The 21,784-nt window shown below is 38.1% G+C and overlaps 1 protein-coding gene across 1 annotated transcript; it reads right to left on the bottom strand.

Moving 5' to 3' along the window:
- Positions 1 to 1,279: 1,279 nt before the first annotated feature.
- On the bottom strand, positions 1,280 to 2,200 carry LOC308343744 (olfactory receptor 2AK2-like; the record flags this gene model as incomplete). The annotated part of the gene is made up of 1 exon (XM_080804909.1): positions 1,280 to 2,200. The coding sequence occupies one exon, from the start codon at positions 2,198 to 2,200 to the stop codon at positions 1,280 to 1,282; it is 921 nt and encodes a 306-aa protein (XP_080661035.1).
- Positions 2,201 to 21,784: the final 19,584 nt, after the last annotated feature.

Genomic DNA, 21,784 nt, shown 5'->3' on the forward strand with positions numbered 1-21,784 from the left:
AATGAGATAGACCACAATAATAAAAATAGGGATAAGAACCATACAATCATCCCAATAGATGCAGGAAAAAACATTTTACAAAGTACAGTATTCATTCATAATAAAAACCCTCAACAAAGTAGGTTTCCAAGGATCATACTTCAACGTAATAAAGGCTATATATGAAAAACCCACAGCTAGTATCATCTTCAATGGGGAAAAACTGAGAGGTTTTCTCCTATGATCAGGAGCAAGACAGGGATGTGTATTGTCAACACTGTTATTTAACATAGTACTGGCTCTGTTACTATTCATTTCCTAGAGCCCACCAATTTAGTCCTTCATTTTCTTTATCCTGTCAGTCACATTCCCTCTTCAAAAATTTTTCATTTACTCTTTTCTACATCAAGAACATTCTCTATGACATATCTATTTTAATTATTTCTTCATCTAAGTTAAATTTTCACCACGTATCACTCTCATAGTTGTCTCTATTGGACTATTTTATATAAAATTACAAAACTCTCAGGCTTAACCCTTTCCTGTATCCAGCATTTTTTCTATTAATTACTACATTTGACATAATCTAAACAATTCATGTTTATTTTATTAATTTTATATCTCCCTGTTCTGAAATGCAAACTTGATGAGTTCAAAGATTTCTGAAGTACTCTTTCTACATAAGATTTTTTTTGCATTGATCCTTTTATTTTTTTATTTTTTAAAAGATTTTTATTTATTTATTTGACAGAGAGAAATCACAAGTAGGCAGAGAGGCAGGCAGAGAGAGACAGAGGAGGAACAGGCTCCCTGCTGAGCAGAGAGCCCAATGCGGGACTTGATCGCAGGATGCTGAGATCATGACCTTCTCTGAAGGCAGAGGCTTAACGCACTGAACCACCTAGGTGCCCTTTGAATTGATCCTTTTAATGTTACATGTTTGAATAGGTTATATTTCCTTTTCATTGCATTTCAGATACTAAGGAACACACTGAAAAATAGTTGTTGTGAGACGCAAAGATTGAGTTGACGATCATGAAATCTATAGCTTCAGAAACTAGATAATGTTGACAATTGCACCATTTTCCTGCTTCCAGATTGGAAACTTATCCAGTTTCAATACATATGATTAAGCCATTCTGAAGACAGCAGGGATCAATAAATATATCAATTTATTTATTTTTTAAATATTTCTCAGGGTTTTAATGCTCCAAAGCAGTATTCTAGGCAAAGTGATCTATGCTGTTCAACCCCAATCAATAAGGGGTCAACAATGTGACATTTCACATGCAAATATCCATTACGACAACAATCTTCTCATGGCCCCAATAACGTCCTTATTCCTCAGGCTATAGATAAACGGGTTCAGAAGGGGTGTGATAATGGTGTAAAACACTGCCACTGCCTTATCTTGCTCTGGAGAACGCAAGGAGTGTGGTCTTGTATAGGTGGAAAGACCAGTCACATAGAATAGGCTTGCCACAATCAGGTGAGAGGAGCAAGTGGAAACAGCTCTTGTCTGTCCTTTGCCTGAGCTCATCTGAAAAACCACAGAAAGTACACATGCATAGGATGTTAGAATGGCCAGGAATGGTAGCAGCAGAATAATAACACCACTCAGAATGACTGTATACTCATACGTGGAAGTGTCCTCACACACCAGTTGTAATAGAGATGGAAGTTCACAGAAAAAGTGGTTGATGAGCCGTGATCTGCAAAATGGAAGGTGAAATACATACAATGTGTGTATTAAAGCATTGATAGAACCACTGGTCCATGCACATGTGACCATGAACCAACAGATCTTCTTGCTCATGAGTATGGGATAGTGTAAAGGGTGACAGATGGCTACATATCGGTCATAAGACATGAAACCAAGAAGAAGGGCTTCAGTTCCACCAAGGACTATGAACAAAAATGTTTGAATCACACAGCCTAAAAAAGTAATGGTCTTATTATTTGACAGAAAGTTAGTGGTCATCTTGGGCACTGTGGTGGAAATGTTCATTATATCCATGAAGGAGAGTTGACTGAGTAGAAAGTACATTGGAGTGTGGAGTCTGGTGTCCAGTCGAATGAGAAGAATCAATACGATATTCCCCATCAGAGCCACTGCAAAGAGAATTACAATGGCAACAAAGAGGAATGCGTCCATTTGACCAAAGTGGAAAAGACCAGAGAGTATAAAATCTGTTTCAAAACTTTGATTTCCTGTCTTCATAGTTTGATTCCCAATATCAGAGCAGATCTTATCTAAAGATTCCATGCAAAGAGAAGGACTGCCCTTTAATAAAAAAGAAAAGATTATTAAATGAGTTGAATTGCCTCCAGACCATTTCCTCAGCCAATAAAGTATCCAGACAGTACTATACTTTGATTTTCTACCCAAAATGAATAGAAAACAAAATTATCTTAATTTGGTAACTTTCAGATAACAAATTCCTTATGATCAGAAATGAATCAAAATTTTTACACACAGGGTGAGTTTTATAGAATTTCTGCTTACTCAATTTTCTTAGCTCTTTTTTAAAATTTAAATTCCGTTAATTAACATACAATGTATTATTTGTTTCAGGGGTACAGGACTGTGATTCATCAGTCTTATATGGTACTCAGTAATTATTACAACACATACCCTCCCCAAACTCTATATTTTTTGATCATCAAATATATTAATCATACTTCATATCCCAATTAATTTATGACAGTATTAAACACACTGTAAATTTCCATCCAGTTTTAAAAATACATATTTTCTTCTGTCTTTAAGTCCAGTATTTATGGGTATTTTTAAAGCATATAAAAAGTTATCTAATCAGTTTTTTTAAAAGATTTTATTTATTTATTTGACAGACAGAGATCACAAGTAGGCAGAGAAGCAGGCAGAGAGAGAGAGGAGGAAGCAGGCTCCCCACTGTGCAGAGAGCCTGATGCGGGGCTTGATCCCAGGACCCTGAGATCATGACCTGAGCCAAGGGCAGAGGCTTTAACCCACTGAGCCACCCAGGCACCCCTATCTAATCAGTTTTCTTTTTCTTTTTCTGCACCTCTGATTCCAAAAGGTAATAGTATGGTAAGTGTTAAAAAGATTAAATTCTGTAAAAACTGTTCCATAAAGCTCAAGAAATTAATTTTAGCTTCTTCCCCATTAATGTATTATAAATAATAAAAAAATTTTCACTCAATAAATGAGGAAAAAAGGAGAAAAGTACGTGTTAAGATACCTGAAAGGTATCCAGCATCTACTTTCCTCCAAAAAGAAATTCTCTAACACCCAGACACCTCTTCCAACAATCAAAAGCACTTTTCAGGTATAGATGAAATTCCACATGTGAAGTTACACTCCATGTAATTTTTTCAAAATTTTGCAAATTTTTCAAATTACATTAACATAAAATAAATACATTGAAACCTGACAACTCATATTATGTTCACCATTATAATTTAGAAATTATAATTCCCAATATTAAAACAACTCTATCAGATAGCTCTGGTGACTTAAGTAACAACGTTCAAAGCAACAGTGGCCACAATCGCCAAACTGTGGAAAGAGCCAAGATGCCCTTCAACATCTTAAAATTTCAACATAAAGTTAAGAAATTTAAAATAGCATCATCTTCAAGTTTGTTTTACACCCAAACTGGAAACTTGACAGGAGAAAGGAAGCAATATTAAAGAGTGTGTTTACCATAGTTGAATTCAGAACAAGCTTAATATTATTAGATCCATAAACTGAAAGTCAGAAATTTCTACCTAAACAATTTTATAAAATAAGTAATTTTATCTACGTTATTTTCATACTAATAAAAACCTCATGATTCTTACAGTCCACACATAATTTTATTAGCATTTTCCACACTTCCCTTGAATTTTGAATTCTGCTTTGATTAAAACTCTTTAGTGTAAATTTTATTTAAATTAAAGGGATTAGGTAACTCACAGGAAGCATACATTAAAGCAATGAGTAGAAATGGAAGCCATACATTTAGAAAATGTGTTATCGCTTTCATATTTTCAGTCAGTAATAAGGTAAATATCAAAATGGATTTTTTAAAAATATAATTACTAATTATAATCATGACTTGTATAAAACCATAAAATGTACAAAAAATTTAATAGAGCCACATTAAATTTTCGCCATGTATTTTTTTATTTCCTGAAATACTTTACTTCTTTTTCATACTTCAATTATTTCAAAAATGTTGCATATAATTTTATGCTAAACATAATGTAAAATGTTAGGGTTTCAAGAAGAAAGAAAAAAATAAATATTCACTAGCCCCTTCGAGAATGCAAGGATGTTCCAAAATCATGCTCTTTTAGGTAAGAGGTACACAGTGCTACCAGACTCTGGTCCTATCTCATTGCATCAAAATATCCTTCATCTCCTTTGTCCATTAAGCATGGGATGATTCAAGTTCAGTATAAGACCAAACAAATCTCAAATACTTACCTCTCATTTAGTAATATGTTGATAACATAACCAACTCAAAAATAGTCCTTTTGAGAAAGTCTGCATGTGAAATACGTAATAGAATTCACACTACATAAACATCAAAATGAAGTGCATTACTTTAAATAGTATGTCTGACACTAATTGCACATTTTCCTTTTCTATATAGGTTGTACTAAACTCATCAAGGCACACCAAATTCTTTTCACTTACTTCAGAGAACTCAGCAGATTAAACACTTGTTTGACAGTTGAGCGACTGATACTGTGAAGATTTCTTTCTCTCCACCAAGTCATGTCTTTGAAACTAAAGAAAAATATATTTCCTTAAAATTGTATATTTTCTCCTGATGAAGAGACAAACAAATTTTTCTTTACTTTCATAAAATAATCTTAAGGTCATTTCCTTTAAAATATATACCCTCATATGGAGCTGTGTTTCATTCTTCTAGAATTTTGTTCTTAAAGTTAAGCATTAAAAAAGAATGAAAGATGTGTCTGCAATAGCGTATATAGGAAGGATCCCTAAAACCTATGTGAGGGTAGCAATCACAGCAATTGAAAGAAAGAGAAAGAAAGAAATAAGAAAGAAAGAAAGAAAGAAAGAAAGAAAGAAAGAAAGAAGAAAGAGGAATTTTAGTAAAACTACATGATTTGTATGAAAAATATAGTAAAGGTAGGAAAATGTAGTAATGTAGTAATGTATGTAAAATGTATTAATGTAGTAAAACTACATTATATATATTTTATATATTATATACATATTATATGTAATTTGTAGTTACAGAGGCAGAACCAAATATACTTTGAATAATCAAGCTATTTAGTGTAGCACATCTGAAAAACAGCTAAAAAAAAAGTAATTCGGATAGAAATACAAAAATGTTTCATACTTAAATCTCTAATTTGAAACTCATTTTAAGAACTGTTAATGTACTCTAAGTCTATACGATTTTATTTTTATTTTTTGCCATAGAAAATAAAACTTTAATCATTTAGCATAATAAATGTAGTAGAAAACATAACTTAAGCATACACAGATATTTTGTTCCCCTTATGTAAAATTCCTAACCTCTAAAGGTAAATGGACCAACTGCCTAATGATAGTGGAAACTCATTTTGATTTCAACAGCCCTTTTGGGAAAACTAGATCTCTAGTGCACAATTAAGCACATATTATACATTCCATATGTTGCTTCATTAGAGCTAGTGTCAGTGCTCCAAAAAAAAAAAAAAGAAGAAGAAAAAAAAGATAAGGTCTAGCCTGATATTTTCATATAACTGTAAAAATAAAAAAAACAATGACATTGCCAGTCCTATCTGATAGGGTTTTAAACAGTATTAACTTAATTTTGCCTTTAGAATATACATATGGACTTGAACTCTGCGGTTTTTTTTTTTTGTGTTCTTTTCTTCAAAATATTTTTTAATTTTTTATTTCTTTTCAGCGTAACAGTATTCATTGTTTTTGCACCATACCCAGTGCTCCATGCAATCTGTGCCCTACCTAATACCCACCACCTGGTTCCCCCAACCTCCCACCCCCCCGCCCCTTCAAAACCCTCACATTGTTTTTCAGAGTCCATAGTCTCTCATGGTTCACCTCCCCTTCCAATTTCCCTCAACTCCCTTCTCCTATCCATCTACCCTTGTCCTCTGTATTATTTGTTATGCTCCATAAATAAGTGAAACCATATGATACTTGACTCTCTCTGCTTGACTTATTTCACTCAGCATAATCGCTTCCAATCCCGTCCATGTTGCTACAAAAGTTGGGTATTCGTCCTTTCTGATGGAGGCATAATACTCCATAGTGTCTATGGACCACATCTTCCTTATCCATTCATCCGTTGAAGGGCATCTTGGTTCTTTCCACAGTTTGGCGACCGTGGCCATTGCTGCTATAAACATTGGGGTACAGATGGCCCTTCTTTTCACGACATTTGTATCTTTGGAGTAAATACCCAGTAGTGCAATTGCAGGGTCATAGGGAAGATCTATTTTTAATTTCTTGAGGAATCTCCACACTGTTCTCCAAAGTGGCTGCACCAGTTTGCATTCCCACCAACAGTGGAAGAGGGTTCCCCTTTCTCCACATCCTCTCCAACACATGTTGTTTCCTGTCTTGCTAATTTTGGCCATTCTAACTGGTGTAAGGTGGTATCTCAATGTGGTTTTGATTTGAATCTCCCTGATGGCTAGTGATGATGAACATTTTTTCATGTGTCTGGTAGCCATTTGTATGTCTTCATTGGAGAAGTGTCTGTTCATATCTTCTGCCCATTTTTTAATATGATTGTCTGTTTTGTGTGTGTTGAGTTTGAGGAGTTCTTTATAGATCCTGGATATCAACCTTTTGTTTGTACTGTCATTGGCAAATATCTTCTCCCATTCCGTGGGTTGCCTCTTTGTTTTGTTGACTGTTTCTTTTGCTGTGCAGAAGCTTTTGATCTTGATGAAGTCCCAAAAGTTCATTTTCGCTTTTGTTTCCTTTGCCTTTGGAGACATATATTGAAAGAAGTTGCTGTGGCTGATATCGAAGAGGTTACTGCCTATGTTCTCCTCGAGGATTCTGATGGATTCCTGTCTCACGTTGAGGTCTTTTATCCTTTTGAGTTTATCTTTGTGTACGGTGTAAGAGAATGGTCGCGTTTCATTCTTCTACATATAGCTGTCCAGTTTTCCCAGCACCATTTATTAAGAGACTGTCTTTTTTCCACTGGATATTTTTTCCTGTTTTTTCAAAGATGATTTGACCATAGAGTTGAGGGTCCATATCTGGGCTCTCTACTCTGTTCCACTGGTCCATGTGTCTGTTTTTATGCCAGTACCATGCTGTCCTGGTGATCACAGCTTTGTAGTAAAGCTTGAAATCAGGTAACGTGATGCCGCCAGTTTTTATTTTTGTTTTTCAACATTTCCTTAGTGATTCGGGGTCTCTTCTGATTCCATACAAATTTCAGGATTATTTGCTCCAGCTCTTTGAAAAAAACCGGTGGAATTTTGATCGGAATGGCATTAAAAGTATAGATTGCTCTGGGCAGTATAGAAATCTTATCAATGTTTATTCTTCCGATCCAAGAGCATGGAATTGTCTTCCATCTTTTTGTGTCTTCTTCAATTTCTTTTAGGAGTGACTCTATATCTTGATTAATAGTTTTCTTATGTAATTGGCTGCTCCCATATTGGGGGCATAGATATTTACAATTGTTAGATCATCTTGGTGGATTGTCCCTTTAAGAATTATGTACTGCCCTTCTGTATCTCTGACTACCGTCTTTAGTTTAAAATCTAATTTATCTGATATGAGAATCACTACCCCAGCCTTCTTTTGAGGCCCATTGGCATGAAAGATGCTTCTCCATCCTTTCACTTTCAGTCTGGGTGTATCTTTAGGTTCAAAATGGGTCTCTTGTAGACAACATATGGATGGGTCCTATCGTTTTATCCAATCTGCAACCCTGTGTTGTTTGATGGGAGCATTTAGGCCATTCACATTGAGAGTGATTATTGAGAGATATGTTTTTTTGGACATTGTGTTATCTTTGAAGTCTTTCTTTCTGTCGATTGTCTCTATATTTCTGTTCAATGCTATTCTTAGGATTTTTCCTCTTTTATAGACTCCCCCTTAATATTTCCTGCAGTGTAGGCTTGGTGGTCGCATAGTCTTTTAAGCCTTGCTGGTCTTGGAAACTATCTCTCCATCCATTTTGAATGTCAGTCTTGCTGGATAAAGTAGTCTTGGCTGCATGTTCTTCTCATTTAGTGCCCTGAATATATCTTGCCAGCCCTTTCTGGCTTGCCAGGTCTCTGTGGACAGGTCTGACGTTATTCTGGTGGGCTTTCCTCTGTACATAAGGAGCTTCCTTTTCCTAGCAGCTTTCAAAAGATTGTATCTACAATTATGATTCCTCAGTTTTACTATGAGGTGCCTGGATGTTTTTTTGGAATTTATAATCTTGGTGGGAGACCGTTCTGCCTCTAGTACATGAATGCCGGTTCCATTCACGAGATTGGGAAAATTTTCATGCAGAACTTGTTCCACCATATCTCCTAGACTTCTTTCTTTCTCCTCTCCTTCAGGGATTCCAATAATTTTGACGTTGGAACGTTTCATGGCATCATTTATTTCCCTGATTCTGTTTTTGTGGCTTCTAAGCTGTTTGTTCCAGGCTTCCTCCTGATCCTTTCTCTCTATCTGTTTGTCCTCCAGATCACTAATTCTATCTTCTGTCTCAGTTACCCTAGCTTTTAGAGAATTTAGATTAGATTGGAACTCATTGAGAGCGTTGTGAACCTCATCCATGATGGCCTTCAGCTCTGCCCTAACATTATGAACATCATCCCTGGTGGCTTTCAGTTCTGCCTTAATCAATTCCGTTTGGTCATCCATGGCTTTCTCCAGCCTACCTATTGCCTGGATAATTGTTAGCCTGAATTCTCTTTCTGACATATTGTCTATGTTGATAGCCGTTAGCTCTGTTGCAGAAGGCCCATCCTCTGTATTTTTCTTCTGTTGGGGATTCCTCCTCCTAGTCATTTTGGTGAGAGATGACTGGACAGATGTAGCTGAATGTATCGACTGTGGTGCTGTCAAGGTGCACCCTGGAACGCTTCTGATCACTCAGGATTCCCCACCCAAATGAGAGAAAACAGAAGAGAAAAAGAAAAAGAGAGAGAGAGAGAGAGACAGGAAAAAAAGGGAAGATAAAAGAGAAGGTTCAGCCGAAATGGGCCCCAGGGTAAGATTTATGACGTATACAAACAAGAACAGACAAACAAAAAGACTGATAAAAATGTATGACAAGTGAAAAAAAATATACATATGTATGCAAGAAAAGTAAGAACCTCGTCAAAAAGAACCCCAAGTATAACATTTATATACTATCAAGACAAACATAAATACACAGAGACACTGGCAAAAGAAAAAGATGGGAGCATGGTTCTAGAGTCTCAGTGTGGGCGAGGAAATTTGTTTTGATTCTTCCTGGATGTATCTTGATATCTTTGTTAAAGGACTCAACTTTCCTAAGATAAAGGGGGATTAAAAATTGGTTTACCTGTAGGGGTAGCATTGATTGGAGAAAGGGGGTTACCTTGAAGTTTAACTCTATATGAATATTAGAAAATAAAAATAAAAAAAGGAATAAACTGGACTAAACTGAAATTTAAAAGAAAAATTAATAAAATAGAAAAGCAAAAGAAAAACACAGGTGTGTGTATCAAAAAGTTCAGGTTAGAAGTTTATCATGGAATTTGATGTACTGGACATCTCACTGTGATGGTACATAGGTTAAAACATTATCTATACAAAAAAAGAAAAAAAAAAGGAACCAGAATAGTGGGAATGAGTTAAAAATAAAACTTGTATTTGTGAAGTAGTGGTGGTTGTTCTCTTTTAGTCTTTTTTTTTTTCTTTCCTGGTTTGTTTTCTGGGGGAGGGTGCTGCCACGTGGGTTTTCAGTCAATGATGTTCCCTGAGTTAAGTCCTCCCGCCCCCCTCAAGGGGGTGGGCTCTGAGGAAACTGGTTTTTTCAGGCTTTTGTTCTCTGGAAGATTTTATGTTTGTTCACTTCTTTTCTCTCGCCTTGACAGCTTTTGATGGTTTTTGGAGCTTTAGAGGAAAGCAAACTGCACCCCGACCTCCCTCTCAGAGAGAAGCCTCAGTTTGCTCCCCTGCAGGTGCTGCAGCCGCTGGACCGCTGGCAGAGCAGGTTTTGAGTCGCAGTCCCTGGGGATGCAGGATCTCCTGCTTGTATGCAAAACCATGGCAGCGATGGCTGTCTGGGCAGCTCCAGAGCGCCAGAGAGGTTCCAAGCAGTGATCGCACTCTGAGATTTTCCCGCTGGCCGGGGCTGGGAGTGCCTGGTCTTTCCAGTTCTACGAGCGCCGGGCTTGTGCGCACCTCTCCCAGGGGAGGGTGTGGGTCTCGGGGGTCTCTGGCTCTAGCATGGCGCGGGTCCCAGAACACCAGGCTGGGCGTTTGTGCACCTCTCTCAGGGGAGGATGAGGCTCGCGCGCATCTCAGGCTGATAGCCAGGTGCGTGTTCTGCCATCTGGCGTGACTCCCAGCCCCTCATGGGAGCCAGACTCCACTCGTTCTCGGGCGCGCTGGTGGCTCGGGGACCAAGACCTGGTTTCTCGGCTGCACTCTCTCTGGCTCAGTGCCAGGGGAGGCTGTCCTGGGTCCGCGGACTTAAGCCCCTGTCCCTAGCCACCCCGATTCCCACAATTTCCCCCCGCGATCCTTTGCTCTTTTGAGTGCTTTCAACCAGACTCCAATTTAATGCTGGTCCCCAGACACAGGGCACTCTCGTATTGGGGTATTATTTTCCAATCAGTCGCCTCTGGTGGCTCCCTCCCCCTTTTGTTTATCTTCCGATATCAGTCCGACGTTCCCACTCCACTTTACCTGCCCACTGGCATCTTCTGCCCCCCCCCGTAGAGATCCAGACATGTATAATTCTGATCTCAGGCTGATTTCATGGGTGATCAGAGTTCTTTGGTAGGTAATCAGCTCACTTTAGGGTACAGGTTGAAACGGTGCCTCTTTCCACTTCCCCGCCATCTTGTCTCCCCCTCCATGGGTCTGTTTTTGTGCCAGTACCATGCAGTCTTGGTGATCACATCTTTCTAGTAATACTTAAAGTCAGGCAATGTGATGCCCCCAGTTGTGTTTTTCTTTTTCAACATTTCCTTAGCAATTCGGGGTTTCTTCTGGATTTAGGATTTAGGATTGTTTGCTCCAGCTCTTTGAAAAACAGCGGTGGAATTTTAATCGGAATGGCACTGAAAGTATAGATTGCTCTAGGTAATATAGACAGTTAACAATGCTTCTTCTTCTGATCCACGAGCATGGAATGCTCTTGCATCTTTTTGTGTCTTCTTCAATTTCTTTCATAAGTGTTCTGCAGTTCCTCGAGTACAGATACTTTACCTCTTTGGTTAGGTTTATTCCCAGGTATCTTATGGTTCTTGGTTCTATAGTAAATGGAATCAATTCTCCTATTTCCCTTTATGTATTTTCATTGTTGATGTATAAGAAAGCAACTGATTTCTGTACATTCGTTTTGTATCCTGCCACATTACTGAATTTCTGTATGAGTTCTAGTAGTTTGGGGTGGAGCCTATTGGGTTTTCCATATAAAGTATCATGTCATGTGTGAAGAGAGAGTGTTTGACTTCTTCATTCCAGTTTGAATACCTTTTAAAGATTTTATTTATTTATTTACTTTTTTTTAATATATTATTTATCAGACAGTAAGATACTGAGCATACAAGCAGGCAGAGTGGCAGACGGAGGCAGAGAGAGAAGCAGGCTACCTGCTGAGCAAGGAGGCCAATGTTGGACTCAATTGCAGGACTTGGAATCATGACCTGAGCTGAAGGCATTGGCTTAACTAACAGAGCCACCCAGGCATCCCTTGAATACCTTTTATTTCTCTTTGGTGCCTGACTGCTGTTGCTAGGACTTCCAATACTATGTTGAACAAGAGTGGTGAGAGTGGGCATCCTTGTCGCGTTCCTGATCTCAAAGGGAAGGCTGCAAGCTTTTTCCCATTGAGGATGATATTCGCTGTGGGTCTTTCACAGATAGATTTTATGAAGTTCAGGAATGTTCCCTCTATCCCTATACTTTGAAGCATTTTAATCAGGAATGGATGCTGGATTTTGTCAAATGCTTTTTCTGCATCAATTGAGAGGACCATGTGGTTCTTCTCTCTTCTCTTATTGATTTGTTCTATCACATTGATTGATTTGCGAATGTTGAACCATTCTTGCAACACAGGGATGAATCCCACCTGGTCATGGTGGATAATCTTTTTAATGTACTGTTGGATCCCATTAGCTAGGATCTTGTTGAGTATCTTAGCATCCATATTCCTCAGTGATATTGGTCTGAAATTCTCCTTTTTGATGGGGTCTTTTCCTGGTTTCAGGTCAAGGCAATGATGGCTTCATAAAAAGAGTCTAGAAGTTTTCCTTCTACAATTTTTTGAAATAGCTTCAGGAAATACGTATTATTTCTTCTTTGAATGTTTGGTAGAATTCCCCAGAGAATCTGTCAGGTCCTGGGCTCTTGATTTTTGGGAGGTTTTTCATCACTGCTTCAGTCATAGAAAGTCCATTAAATAAAGAATGTCTTAATGTGCATTCGTTTGCATATGGCACCAGAAAATGAACACTGAACAATGTAATTTAAACGTGAGGATGAGTAAACATGATGAGTAAACATGAGAGTTTTATTCATTTCTGATGATTGGTCCTTCTGAAGTGGGATTTTCGTCATAGAGAAATGAATAGGTAACAAGACTGCCTAATTGGAGACAATTGTAAAATTGTTACATAGTCCTTGAACACACTTGAATATTCCCCTGGAGAAGAATGCAAGGAGTTTAATAAGATTTGGGTAAAACATGAGACAATGGAATGTACTTAAAAGTATCAACACAAATACATGCAAGTTTTTAGATAGCAACTGAAGATTATTTTTAGAAATAATGTGGGACTAAAGGATCTTAAATAAAGTTGAAATGTGTTCAATTTTACTGTGCAATTATGTTAAAGGGAGCTGTATTGGAAAGTTATTGGAATACACTTAGTTAGATCATTTCATGGTTACTGATAAAGAGTCAGTAAGGCAACTTGAAATATTGTGCCAGCTATGATTCACCCAGAATAATAGGACATTTAATTGAAATGTAGTAAAAAATCATTGAAGGAATACTTTAAAAATATATTCATGTTCCTTCATTTATTACCAACAATGTCAAGATCTAAGAATATATAAATGTCCTAGACACGCCATAGATTTGCTTACATAAGTAGAATAAGTTTTTGGTATAAAAAAAGTATAGAGATACATTAAAGTTTGTTGTATATGAACAAGTAATAGATATTTGGAGTTTTTCAAAAACAATATGCCTATCATTCATAGGATATATCTGTAATATCTCTTTGACCTATCTCTTTGACCTGCAAAATAAATCAGTATTTCACCTAGGTACATTTAAGTAAGTATTATATTATTTACGCATATGTTGGAATGGGTTTATAATATTACCACCAGCAGCAGACTATAATCTCCACAGAGAGCCTGCTTCCCTCTTTCTCTTTCTGCCTCCCTCTCTGCCTACTTGTTATCTCTGTCTGTCAAATAAATAAATAAAATCTTTTAAAAAAGATTATAATCTCAGTATTATAAACTTAGTTCAAATTTCCCTCTTTTATAAATACTTTAAAAATTCAATTCAACTCTATAGGATTATTAAAGATTGATTTTCGTGTTCAAGATATAACATGATTTTATTCAGAGAATTGATAACATCATTAATTAAATTCTTAACATCTATTTTCCAATGCTTTTATTACTTTTAGTTTAATTGTAAGTATGGACGTTATGGCTGGAAAATATGAAAACAGCATTACCAGGATTCGCATGTGCAATTCAAGTTGTCTATAATATGCTACCCAGGTAGCTGTCAGAATAGTAAGGAAAATCCTTTCTCGAAATCCTTCCCCAAATAACACCTGACTAAATTGGACAACATTTCATACAATGCATGTTTCTGAAATAATCATGAATAATGGATTACTATTATTATCTAGTGATTAGTGCACATCCCTGGAATTGACTTTGAACTCTATATTAGTTGGTTACAACTTCCAAACGTCAGTGGCTCATAATGTTGTTCATCAATATTTTATTACAAGACCCGTTGGGTATGAGTGAAGTGAAACACAGGTCCATGTCTTTATTCTTCTTTTCTGTGTTGAAGTCTCACTGGCCCACTACTACCACAGCAAAGGAATAAGAACAATAGTGGGACTATGTAATGGCTCTTAAAGCATGTTTGGATTTGAGATCTTTTACTTTCATTCATATCTTATTCATTTTCCATTTGCCAGAACAAATCACACGGTGAAGCTTTCACTAAAAAAAGATGGGAAATGTTCCACTGTTCTGGGTGCACTGAGGACAATCTTCCCACATTTTCTCAGGTGTAGTGCTTGTATTGCTTGAATGATATCATGACATTTCATATGTGGCTAGGTCTGTAATTGACTTATTATATTCCAATATTAGTCAGGTTTTTACTTTAAGAAATATTATTATAATGTACAAAAGACAACCACAAAATCTCAGTTGCATAAAAACATAAGCATTTATTTCACATAACCTTGCAGGTTGGATGGTTGGGTTGTGAGTTGAGACTGATTCAGTGTGACTCAATCATCCTCAATGAACTGAATGGACAGCAGCTATTCAAGCATGCTTGTCTTGTGGTGGAAGTTCAAGTTTTCAGAGAAATCTTCTTATACAAAACACAGAGACTGAAATATTTCTACTTTTGTCCACACTTATTAGTACGGTCACATGGCCATTGCCAGTGTAAAGAAATCATGAAAACTTGCTCAACCCATATATATGGTATAGGCGTGTATTTGGGAGTATGTTAATATTTTCTAGAAAATAAGCTAATCTATGCAAAGTTCACTCAATTTTTCAAAAACTATTGTATGTGAGTCAACTGTTTGTCAGATATATCAGGTTTTCACATATATGTATTCAAGAATAGGGTACAGAAACAAACGCAAAACAAAACAACAAAAAATATGATGACACTCTGAGAGGAAAAGGTAAAAACCAAATAAAACAAAAAGTATAGTATGGGGGAAAATGGTGACAGGTTTAAGTTGGAGGAACAGGAATAAATTCTCTATTATAATAGTGTCATTTTAGTGGAGAACCAAAGAAATGAAAAGAAGTGAGAATGCTTATACCTGTTTGTAAGGTGTTCAAAGGAAATGAACTAAGTTAAGGTCCAAAGTAGGAGTCTTGTAGGAATGTCTAAAGAACAAAAGTAGGAAAATATTATAGAGTACAATGAAAAGCAAGTTAATTCTGAAGTTTACAGTGAGAAGCAAAAGACTCAGAATAGGCAATGAAATATTGTAAGAGAAGAACAAAGTTGGACTGATACAAACTGGCTAGAAAGCTATAGTTATCAAGGCAGTGTGGTGTTGGCAAAATAATAGACATGTAGATCAGTGGAACAGAATAGAGCCCAGAACTAGACAAACAATAATATGCTAGCTTGAGCTTTGATAAAGGAACAAAGGGAAAACTAAAGAGAAATGTAGTCTTTTAAAAAATGGTGCTGGAGGAGTTGGACATTCACAAGCAAAAACTGAATCTAGACACAATTATTACACCCTTCTCAAATACTAAATACAATTGGATCATAGACTTCAATGTAAATCAGGAAAACTACAAACATCTAAAAACAAAAGTAAAAGAAACCTAGATGACCTTGGTATATTGACGACTGGTAGACACAATAACAAAGAATTTCTTCCTATGAAAGAAATAATAAAGAAGATGGAATTCATTAAAACTGAAAAATTTTGTTATGTGAAAGCCTATGTCAAGACAATAAGACAAGAAACAAATTGTGAAAAATTATTAGCAAAAAAGGCATCTGTTGATAGGATTCGAAGATGGCGGGGAAGTAGGAGGAGGCGCCTTTTCAACCTGCACCCTAAAGTGAGCTGATTACCTACCAAAGAACTCCGATCACCCATGAAATCAGCCTGAGATCAGAATTATACACGTCTGGATCTCTACGGGGGCCAGAAGACGCCAGTGGGCAGGTAAAGTGGAGTGGGAACTTTGGACTGATATCGGAAGATAAACAAAAGGGGGAGGGAGCCACCAGAGGCGACCGACTGGAAAATAATACCCCAATACGAGAGTGCCTGGCATCTGGGGACCAGCATTAACTTGGAGTCTTGTTGAAAGCACTCAAAAGAGCAAAGGATCTCGGGGGGAAATTGTGGGAATCGGGGCGGATAGGGATAGGGGCTTAAGTCCCCAGACCCAGGGCAGCATCCCCTGGCGCTGAGCCGGAGAGTGCGGCGGAGAAACCTGGTCTTTGTCCCGGAGCCGCCAGTGCGCCCGAGAACGGGTGGAGTCCGGCTCCCGTGAGGGGCTGGGAGCCACACCAGACGGCAGAACGCGCACCTTACTGGAGATGCGCGCGTACCTCAACCTCCCCTGAGAGAGGTGCACGCCCAGCCTGGTGTTCTGGGACCCACGCGGCGATAGACCCACGCGGCGATAGAGCCGATAGAGCTGGAGGCGCCGCGCACCAAACCATCCCCTGGGAGAGGTGCGCGCAAGCCCTGAGCTCTCAGCCCCAGCCAGCGGGAAAATCTCAGTGTACGATTGCTGCTTGGAACCTCTCTGGTGGTCTGGAGCTGCCCAGACAGCCACAGCTGCCTTGGTTTTGCGTACAAGCAGGAGATCCTGCGTCCCCAGGGACCGCGACTCAGAACCTGCTCTGCCAGCGGCCCAGCGGCTGCAGCACCTGCAGGGGAGCAAACTGAGGCTTCTCTCTGAGAGGGAGGTTGGGGTGCAGTTTTCTTTCCTCTAAACCTCCAAAAACCATCAAAAGCTGTCAAGGCGAGAGAAAAGAAGTGAACAAACATAAAAACCTCCAGAGAACAAAAACCTGAAAAAAAAACGTTTTTCTCAGAGCCCACTCCCTTGAGGGGGTCGGGAGGACTTAACTCAGGGAACATCATTGACTGAAAACCCACGTGGCAGCCCCCTCCCCCAGAAAACAAATCAGGAAAAAAAAAAAAAGACTACAAGAGAACAACCACGACTACTTCATAGATACAACTTTTATTTTTAATTCTTTCCCACTATTCTGGTTCATTTTTTATCTTTTTTTATATAGATAATTTTTTAACCTATTTACCATCACAGTGAGATGTCCAGTACATCAAATTCCATGATAAACTTCTAACCTGAATTTTTTGATACATACACATGTGTTTTTCTTTTGATTTTCTATTTTCTTAATTTTTTAAAAAATTTTTAATTTAGTTTAGTCCAGTTTATTCCTTTTATATTTTTATTTTTATTTTCTAATATTCATATAGAGTTAAACTTCAAGGTAATCCCCTTTCTCCAAGCAATGCTACCCCTATAGGTGAACCAATTTTTAAGCCCCCTTTTTCTTAGGAAAGTTGAGTCCTTTAACAAAGATATCAAGATACATCCAGGAAGAATCAAAATAACCTTCCTCGCCCACACCGAGAATCTATAACCATGCTCCCATCTTTTTCTTCTGCCAGTGTCTCTGTGTATTTATGTTTGTCCGGATAGTATATAAATCTTATACTTGGGGTTCTTCTCGACGAGGCTCCTCCTTTTTTTTGCTTATATATATATATTTTCTCTCGTCATATACTTTTATCAGTCTTTTTGTTTGTCTGTTTTTGTTTGTATACGTCATAAACCTTACCCTGGGGCCCATTTGGGCTGAACCTTCACTTTTATCTTCCCTTTTCTTCCTGTCTCTCTCTCTCCATCTGTTTTCTTTTTCTTTTCTTTTTTCTCTCATTTGGGTGGGGAATCCTGAGTGCTCAGAAGCGTTCCAGGGTGCACCTTGACTGCACCACGGTCAATACATCCAGCTACATCTGTCCAGTCATCTCTCACCAAAATGACTAGGAGGAGGAATCCCCAACAGAAGAAAAATACAGAGGATGGGCCTTCTGCAACAGAGCTAACGGCTATCAACATAGACAATATGTCAGAAAGAGAATTCAGGCTAACAATTATCCAGGCAATAGCTAGGTTGGAGAAAGCCATGGATGACCAAACAGAATTGATTAGGGCAGAATTGAAAGCGACCAGAGAGGAGGTTCATAATGTTAGGGCAGAGCTGAAGGCCACCAGGGATGAGGTTCACAACGCTCTCAATGAGTTCCAATCTAATCTAAATTCTCTAAAAGCTAGGGTAACTGAGACAGAAGATAGAATTAGTGATCTGGAGGACAAACAAATAGAGAGAAAGGATCAGGAGGAAGCCTGGAACAAACAGCTTAGAAGCCACGAAAACAGAATCAGGGAAATAAATGATGCCATGAAACGTTCCAACGTCAGAATTATTGGAATCCCTGAAGGGGAGGAGAAAGAAAGAAGTCTAGAAGATATAGTGGAACAAGTTTTTCATGAAAATTTTCCCAATCTTGCGAATGGAACAAGTGTTCATGTACTAGAAGTAGAAAGGTCCCCCCCCAAGATTATAAATTCAAAAAAAACATCCAGGCACCTCATAGTAAAATTGAGGAATCATAATTGTAGATACAATCTCTTGAAAGCCGCTAGGACAAAGAAGCTCCTTACATACAGAGGAAAGCCCATCAGAATAACGTCAGACCTGTCCACAGAGACCTGGCAAGCCAGAAAGGGCTGGCAAGATATATTCAGGGCACTAAATGAGAAGAACATGCAGCCAAGAATACTTTATCCAGCAAGACTGACATTCAAAATGGATGGAGAGATAAAGAGTTTCCAAGACCGGCAAGGCTTGAAAGACTATGCAACCACCAAGCCGACACTGCAGGAAATACTAAGGGGGGTTCTATAAAAGAGGAAAAATCCTAAGAATAGCATTGAACAGAAATATAGAGACAATCGACAGAAAGAAAGACTTCAAAGATAACACAATGTCAATAAAAACGTATCTCTCAATAATCACTCTCAATGTGAATGGCCTAAATGCACCCATAAAACGACACAGGGTTGCAGATTGGATAAAACGACAGGACCCATCCATATGTTGTCTACAAGAGACCCATTTTGAACCTCAAGATACACCCAGACTGAAAGTGAAGGGATGGAGAAGCATCTTTCACGCCAATGGGCCTCAAAAGAAGGCCGGGGTAGCGATTCTCATATCAGATAAATTAGATTTTAAACTAAAGACGGTAGTCAGGGATACAGAAGGACACTGCATCATTCTTAAAGGGACTATCCACCAAGATGATCTAACAATTGTAAATATCTATGCCCCCAATATGGGAGCAGCCAATTACCTAAGAAAACTATTAATCAAGAAAAAGAGTCATATTGATATGAATACATTAATAGTAGGAGATCTTAACACGCCTCTCTCAGAAATAGACAGATCATCGAAGCAGAAAATCAATAAAGAAATAAGAGCATTGAATGATACATTGGACCAGATGGACCTCTAGATATATACAGAACATTCCACCCTAACAACAGAATACTCATTCTTCTCAAGTGCACATGGAACCTTCTCCAGAATAGACCACATACTGGGTCACAAATCAGGGCTCAACCGATACCAAAAGACTGAGATTATTCCCTGCATATTCTCAGATCACAATGCTTTGAAACTGGAGCTCAATCCCAAGGAAAAGTTCAGAAGGAACTCAAATACCTGGAAGCTAAAGACCACCTTGCTTAAGAATGCTTGGATCAACCAGGAGATCAAGGAAGAACTTAAACAATTTATGGAAACCAATGAGAACGAAGACACTTCACTCCAAAACCTATGGGATACAGCAAAGGCGGTCCTAAGGGGGAAATTCATAGCCATCCAAGCCTCCCTCAAAAAAATTGAAAAATCCAGAATACACCAGCTGTCTCTACACCTTAAAGAACTGGAGAATCAACAACAAATCAAACCAACTCCACACGTAAGAAGGGAAATAATCAAGATTAGAGCAGAGATCAACGAGGTAGAAACCAGAGATACAGTAGAACGTATCAACGAAACTAGAAGCTGGTTTTTTGAAAGAATCAATAAGATCGATAAACCATTGGCCACACTAATCCAAAAGAAAAGAGAGAAAGCCCAAATTAATAAAATTAAGAATGAAAAGGGAGAGATCACAACTAACACCAAGGAAGTAGAAACAATCATCAGAAGCTATTATCAACAGTTATATGCCAATAAGCTAAGCAACCTAGATGAAATGGATGCATTCCTGGAAAACTATAAACTCCCAAAATTGAACCAGGAAGAAATGGACAACCTGAATAGACCGATATCTAGTAACGAGATTGAAGCAGTGATCAAAAACCTCCCAAAAAACAAGAGCCCAGGACCTGACGGATTCCCTGGGGAATTCTATCAAACTTTCAAAGAAGAAATAATACCTATTCTCCTAAAGCTGTTTCAAAAAACTGAAGCAGAAGGAAAACTTCCAGACTCTTTTTAGGAAGCCAGCATTACCCTGATCCCCAAACCAGGCAAAGACCCTACCAAAAAGGAGAATTTCAGACCGATATCACTGATGAATATGGATGCTAAGATTCTCAACAAGATCCTAGCAAACAGGATCCAACAGCACATTAAAAAGATTATCCACCATGACCAGGTAGGATTCATCCCTGGGTTACAAGGATGGTTCAACATTCGCAAATCAATCAATGTGATAGAACAAATCAATAAGAGAAGAGAGAAGAACCACATGATCCTCTCCATTGATGCAGAAAAAGCTATTGACAAAATCCAGCATCCGTTCCTGATTAAAACGCTTCAGAGTATAGGGATAGAGGGAACATTCCTGAACTTCATCAAATCTATCTATGAAAAACCCACAGCAAATATCATCCTCAATGGGAAAAAGCTTGCAGCCTTCCCATTGAGATCAGGAACACGACAAGGATGCCCACTCTCACCACTCTTGTTCAACATAGTATTAGAAGTCCTAGCAACAGCAATCAGACAACAAAGAGAAATAAAAGGTATCCAAATTGGCAAGGAAGAAGTCAAACTCTCTCTCTTCGCAGATGACATGATTCTTTATATGGAAAACCCGAAAGACTCCACCTCCAAACTACTAGAACTCATACAGCAATTCAGTAATGTAGCAGGATACAAAGTCAATGTCCAGAAATCAGTGGCTTTCTTATACACTAACAATGAAAATACAGAAAGGCAAATTAGAGAATCGATTCCATTTACTATAGCACCAAAAACCATAAGATACCTCGGAATAAACCTAACCAAAGAGGTTAAAGATCTGTACTCGAGGAACTACAGAACACTCCTAAAAGAAATTGAAGAAGACACAAAAAGATGGAAGACCATTCCATGCTCTTGGATGGGAAGAATAAACATCGTTAAAATGTCTATACTGCCCAGAGCAATCTATACTTTTAATGCCATTCCAATCAAAATTCCACCAGTATTTTTCAAAGAGCTGGAGCAAATAATACTAAAATTTGTATGGAATCAGAAGAGACCCCGAATTGCTAAGGAAATGTTGAAAAACAAAAATAAAACTGGTGGCATCACGTTACCTGATTTCAAGCTTTACTACAAAGCTGTGATCACCAAGACAGCATGGTACTGGCATAAAAACAGACACATGGACCAGTGGAACAGAGTAGAGAGCCCAGATATGGACCCTCAACTCTATGGTCAAATCATCTTTGACAAAACAGGAAAAAATATCCAGTGGAAAAAAGACAGTCTCTTCAATAAATGGTGCTGGGAAAACTGGACAGCTATATGTA

Source organism: Martes martes (assembly GCF_963455335.1).
Source record: "Martes martes genome assembly, chromosome: 5".
In the NCBI taxonomy this organism is placed as follows: domain Eukaryota; kingdom Metazoa; phylum Chordata; class Mammalia; order Carnivora; family Mustelidae; genus Martes; species Martes martes.